The sequence below is a fragment of the Arabidopsis lyrata genome, assembly GCF_000004255.2.
Source record: "Arabidopsis lyrata subsp. lyrata unplaced genomic scaffold ARALYscaffold_8, whole genome shotgun sequence".
NCBI classification, from domain to species: Eukaryota; Viridiplantae; Streptophyta; class Magnoliopsida; order Brassicales; family Brassicaceae; genus Arabidopsis; species Arabidopsis lyrata.
Window position 1 is genome coordinate 17,663,615 of NW_003302548.1, and position 6,070 is coordinate 17,669,684.

General features: G+C 37.8%; 2 protein-coding genes across 5 annotated transcripts; both read left to right on the forward strand.

Moving 5' to 3' along the window:
• Positions 1 to 1,000: 1,000 nt before the first annotated feature.
• LOC110224245 (putative FBD-associated F-box protein At5g56700) lies at positions 1,001 to 3,053 on the forward strand. Its single transcript, XM_021010168.1, is given in 5 exon segments — positions 1,001 to 1,311; positions 1,427 to 1,634; positions 1,636 to 2,296; positions 2,399 to 2,545; positions 2,641 to 3,053. Coding segments are annotated over 4 exon segments (1,137 nt in total). The 5' UTR covers positions 1,001 to 1,311; positions 1,427 to 1,482; the 3' UTR covers positions 2,818 to 3,053.
• Positions 3,054 to 3,607: 554 nt separating this feature from the next.
• Positions 3,608 to 6,070, forward strand: LOC110224240 (putative FBD-associated F-box protein At5g56700). Of its 4 annotated transcripts, none has more exons than XM_021010159.1 (5): positions 3,608 to 3,707; positions 3,857 to 3,954; positions 4,069 to 4,982; positions 5,080 to 5,220; positions 5,341 to 6,070. In XM_021010159.1, exons 3-5 carry the CDS (start codon positions 4,125 to 4,127, stop codon positions 5,467 to 5,469), a joined length of 1,128 nt encoding a protein of 375 aa, XP_020865818.1. In that variant the 5' UTR covers positions 3,608 to 3,707; positions 3,857 to 3,954; positions 4,069 to 4,124; the 3' UTR covers positions 5,470 to 6,070. The 4 variants fall into 4 exon arrangements, with proteins under 4 accessions (XP_020865818.1, XP_020865797.1, XP_020865804.1 ...); XM_021010138.1 differs by having other exon boundaries at positions 3,611 to 3,707; positions 5,311 to 6,070; XM_021010145.1 differs by having other exon boundaries at positions 3,611 to 3,954; positions 5,311 to 6,070.

Genomic DNA, 6,070 nt, shown 5'->3' on the forward strand with positions numbered 1-6,070 from the left:
GTGCCTTGTGACTCAAGTTTAGCTCTTTTCAAAGAAGAGAACCAATTCAGGTTGTGGAACATTCGTCTCCTTCTGCTCAAGTACTCTCGTCAACTACAAGTTTGGAAGCTCAAAGGGTTTAACTTCACATAGTCCTCTATATGCTTCTTTAAGAAGTTAACATTAAATCGAAAATTTGATACTGCCTTATCTTAGAGTATCAAATGGGTGGATTGATCAAACCTAAATTCGTCTAGGTTCGAGAGTTTTTTTTTTGTTTTTTGTTGTAACAAAACAGGTCCGAGCATGAGCGTAGAGAAGGTTCCCTGCTCATGACATCTGTATCTACAAGCACATTTTTACATCTCAGTTTTTAATTCAAAAGGACTTGGAGAAGCACAAATGTGAACACATTTCAAATCATGGTTCACACGATTTGGAGAGAGAGGAACGCACGACGACATGGAGAAGTACCACGCCGGGCAACCACTCTCATAAGTTGGATCGATAAGCATGTCCGCAATCAACTCTCGGTTATACGCTCAATAGGTGACAGGCGCTATGACCTAGCTCTTCAAGCCTGGTTTGCCTCTCAAGCCTAATAAGCCCACAGAAATCTATCATCCACTTTCTCATGCTCTGTTTTTTTAAATCAAAGCTCTGTTCTCTGTTTCTTTTTAAATTAGGCTCTTCAAAATGTCAAAAGAAAGCTGATGTAAACCGTATATTTTTTTCTTGAATATAATTTAACATTTTATTCGAAAAAAAAAAAAAAAAATTCAAAAGGATTTGAAATTTGGTTATTAGGCCACATCTTTCAACATTTGAGACACAGATTTAGTTTGATCACCCCTACGATCAAACTAAATTCCAAAGAGTCACAACAGATTAAACAGCAAAGAGTCAAGAAAATTCCAAATGATAAGATCATGAAGAAAAAATTGAGTCTTTTCAATAAAAAAGAGTTTCACATGAATAGTGGCCCAGTAACAGGCCCATCAGATATTTATATCATTAAGGTGAATTATCGACGGCGAAGAACGAAGCTCTTTTTTTTTTTACTTGGATGGAGACGACAAAGTTCTGCGATTCCAATAACTTGTGATAAACCACCTCCGTCTTCTTCACTCTCCTTCAATTTATAGGTTCAAGCTTTGTTTAGATCCTACCATTTCTCGATTCTTAGCTCACAAAAACTCAAAAGTCTTATTAAGAGTTGAAATGGGTTTAGGTTTACTGTTTCGAAAAATGCTTTCTCAGTTCTTCGGGCGCTTCCGATTTTAATTTTGGGTTCCCGAGCAGAAATCGAGCTTCCTAGGCTGAAATTTATAGGTTTGTTGTTCTGTTCCTTACTTTGTCTTCGCTTGTTTTGTAATTTGTTTGGTTGAATTCAGACAAATCTTTTAGTCTTAGGTTTTGTTTTCTTGTGGTTCTTTTTTTTTCCCAGGGTCGGAAAACCCCAAGTTTGGTAAAGTGTTACATTATCTTGGGTCCTTAATTGATATGGCTAAAATCAGTGACTTGTCTGATGAATTACTGGTGAAGATATTATCGTTTCTTCCAACAAGAGTTGCTGTATCAACTAGTGTTTTGTCGAAACAATGGGAGTTTCTTTGGATGTGGTTACCGAAACTTGAGTACGATAACTTTACTGAATGACAAGAATCTGCCATTACACAGAGCTCCCATCATAGAAAGCTTGTGCCTTAGGTTTTTTTCTGGATCACTTAAACCTGAGGATGTAAAATCGTGGGCTGGAATTGCAGTTTCTCGCTGCGTGCGTGAGCTAAGTATCAGCTATTCTCATTTCTATAAAGAACCTGATTTGTTATTGCCCAGTAGTTTGTATACCTGCAAATCGCTTGTGACTTTGAAACTTGAAGGCTATAAGATTCTTGTGGATGTTCCTCCAACGGTTAGTCTCTTTTCCTTGAAAACTTTGCGACTTGGATGTGTGACATACTCAAACGATGATTCTCTTCGACTGCTTCTATCCGATTGCCCTGTTCTCGAAGATCTGTTTATTGACCGAGAAGGCGATGACAATATGAGAAAGTTGGTTATCATTGTCCCATCCTTGCAGCGTTTAACTTTAATTATAGACCAAGATTGTTCTTCTGATGGGTATGTGATGGTTACCCCTTCTTTGAAGTATTTCAAAGTTGATGATTATAGAAGTGAAAGCGCCTGTTTGATTGAGCATATGCCAGAGCTGAAAGAGGCAGATATCAGTCTAATGGGAGATATTGAGAAAGATACTGAAAGTCTTCTCAAATCAATTACAACTGTCAAACGTCTTACATTGCGCGTAAGAGAGGTAATATGTTTCCATGTGTCCACAAGTTTTCAATCTCATTATTTTACTTAGAGCAGAAATCGGATTTTCTTGAGTTTGATTTCTTTTGTTATATTTCTGCAGACTGTTGTGTATCCCGATTGTATTTTCTTCAGCCAGCTTGAAAATTTGAAGGTATATATATGCAGCAAAAATTGGTCAAAGTTACTTGTCCACTTGCTCAAAGGTTCTCCTCACCTGCGAATCCTCGATCTCGAGGCCGATAAAAATGTAAGTGTTTCTCCATCGACGACTTTGCGTAAAGCTCAGTATGGTGTATTGATGTGATTTTAACTCTTCTTTTTCATTTTTTCCTTAAATTTTAGTATAAGCAGGTTAGCTGGAGCAAAAGTCAGGGCTCCGTTCCTAAATATTTCTTGAATAGTCTTGAAACTTTCAAGTTTAAAGGGTACAACAGTAAGGACCAAGAAGACAGAGATTTCATGAGTCTTATCTTCAAACATGCTCGTTGCTTGAAATCTACATCAATCTTGCACGGATGATGTTATGTTCCACAATTGAAACTTGAATATGATCTAAGAGTCGTCGTATTATTATATGCTTATCAGGAGTAAGTGTTTTAACTAGATGTGGAATTTCTTTTCGAACAAAACGTGTGCCTTCTTGTCACGTTGTAGTTCTATCGTCTGATGTTAACATATACATTCTTGTATGTGTGTGCCTTGTGACTCAAGTCTAGCTCTTTTCAAAGAAGAGAACCAATTCAGGTTGTGGAACATTCGTCTCCTTATGCTCAAGTACTCTCGTCAACTATAAGTTTGGAAGCTCAAAGGGTTTAACTTCACATAGTCCTATATGCTTCTTTAAGAAGTTAACATTAAATCGAAAATTTGATACTGTCTTATCTTAGGGTATCAAATGGGCGGAATGATTAAACCTAAATTCGTCTAGGTTCGAGTGTTTTTTTTAAAAAAAAACAAAACAGGTCCGAGCATGAGCGTAGAGAAGGTTCCCTGCTCATCACATCTGTATCTACAACTACAAGGGCATTTTTACATCTCAGTTCTTAATTCAAAGGCTTTGAAATTTGGGTATTAGGCCACATCTTTAAACATTTGAGACATCTTACTTTGAACATCCATACAATCTATTCTTCGTAATTGTGAGATTTTCAACAATTAAACAGCAAAGATTCAAGAAAAGTCTAAATGATAAGAGCACAACAGATTGTCAGATTCAATCATGAAGAGGGAAATTAGTATTTTCAATAAGAGTTTCACATGGATTCTGGCCCAGTAAGAGGCCCATTTTATATCATTAAGGTTCTTTTATTAAACCATTCGCTAAATGGAAGCTAAACGGTCTGATGAGTGGTGGTGCTAACTGGTGATTTATCGACGGCGAGAACGACAAGCGATTCCGATAACTTCCGGTAAATCACCTCCTTCTTATTCACTCTCCTTCAATTTCTAGGTTTAAGCTTTGTTTTAGATCCTACCATTTCTCGATTCTTAGCTCACAAACACTCAAAGTCTATTCAGAGTTGAAATGGGTTTACTGTTTCGAAAAATGCTTTCTCAGTTCATCGGGCGCTTCCGATTTTAATTTTGGGTTGCCGAACAGAACTCGGGCTTCCACCGAATCTTCAAAGGAAAAAACTCATCAGCAGAAATTTCTAGGTTTTTTGTTCTGTTCCTTACTTTTGTCTTCACTTGTTTTGTAATTTATTTGGTTGGATTCAGACAAATCTTTTAGTCTTAGGTTTTGTTTTCTTGTGCTTCTTTTTTTTCCAGGGTCGGAAAACCCCAAATTTGGTAGAGTGTTACATAATCTTGGGTCCTTGAGTGATATGGCTAATATCAGTGACTTGTCTGATGAATTACTGGTGAAGATATTATCGTTTCTTCCTACAAAAGTTGCAGTATCAACTACCGTTTTGTCTAAACAATGGGAGTTTCTTTGGATGTGGTTGCCTAAACTCGAGTTCTACTTTAGATATCGTTCAGAGTCTAGTGCATGGCTGACGGATTTTATTGACAAGAATCTGCCATTACACAAAGCTCATATCATAGAAAGCCTACGCCTTCACTCACTTTATGGAAAACTTCACCCTGAGGATTTGAAACCGTGGGTTGGAATTGCAGTTTCTCGTTGTGTGCGTGAGCTAAGTATCCATTTATCTCCTGCTATGAAACCTGCTGTATCAATGCCCAGTAGTTTGTATTCCTGCAACTCACTGGTGACTTTGAAACTTGACGGCCAGATGATTCTTGTGGATGTTCCTCGAATGGTTTGTCTCCCTTCCTTGAAAACTTTGCAACTTGGATGTGTGACATACTCGAACGACGATTCTCTTCGACTGCTTCTATCCTATTGCCCTGTTCTCGAAGATCTTTTTATTGACCGAGAAGGCTATGACAATGTGAGAAAGTTGGTTATCATTGTCCCATCCTTGCAGCGTTTAACTTTAATTATAGACCAAGATTGTTCTTCTGATGGGTATGTGATGGTTACCCCTTCTTTGAAGTATTTCAAAGTTGATGATTATAGAAGTGAAAGCTCCTGTTTGATTGAGCATATGCCAGAGCTGGAAAAGGCAAATATCAGTCTAATGTTAGATATTGAAAAACATACTGAAAGGCTTCTCAAATCAATCACAACTGTCAAACGTCTTACATTGCGCATGACATTCAACAGTGGAGAAGAGGTAATATGTTTCCATGTGTCCGAAAGTTTTCCATTATTTCACTTAGAACACGAAATCTGATTTCTTGAGTTTGATTTCTTTTGTTATATGTCTGCAGACTGTGTATCCCGATGGTATTGTCTTCAGCCAGCTTGAAAATTTGAAGGTATATATATGCAGCGAAAATTGGTCAAAGTTACTTGTCCACTTGCTCAAAGATTCTCCTCAACTTCGAATCCTCGATCTCGAGGTCGATAATGTAAGTGTTTCTCCTTCGACTACTTTGCCTAAAGCTCAGAATTGGTGTGATTTAACTTAACTCTTCTTTTTCATTTTTTTTTTAATTCAGTTCAGTGAAATTTATGGGGAGTATGAACAGGTTAGCTGGAGCAAAAATCAGGGCTCCGTTCCTAAAAATTTCTTGAATTGTCTTGAAAGTGGACTTACCAAAAGGATCTCAGGTTCATCCAGTTTTCCATGTGTCACAACTCAAGGTGTTAGTAGGTAATGTTCACACTTCCACACAGTTACCTTCAGTCTTATTGGATGTGTTTGAAAGAGAGCCTGAAGCTGTTTTGGAGAGAAGGATGGTGAAGAGACAGGACAAGGCAGTGACTCAGGTTCTGATCAAATGGGTGAATGAGCCAATGGAAGAGGCAACCTGGGAGTATCTGTTTGACATTAAGAAGAAGTATCCTGAATTTGAACATTGAGGTCAATGTTCTTCAAAGGGGGAAGATTTGTTGCAGGTATTCTAGAAGGAAGAAAATAACGCACGTGGGAAGTCGCACGTGTGAGTCAAGAGTCAAGTGGCAAAAGGAATCTCGAAGGTAGCCACGTGGGAGTCAATAATCGGTCATCTTCGAATTCATGCCGTTAGCATAAAAAGAGCGTGTGTGCTCAAGTTTTTATTATGCATTTTGTCTAAGAACATTTCTATTCTCTCTCTCTAGAATCTTCTTGGATTTCTCTGGGTTTCTCTCATCTTGAGAGCCAGATTGATAATCAGATCCGCGTTTTATGAACGTTGTTTTGATTCACGGTGTTATTTGCTCTATTCGTGTGTTATTTTTACTCTGTTTGTGTGTGGAATCGATACGGTGAAGTTA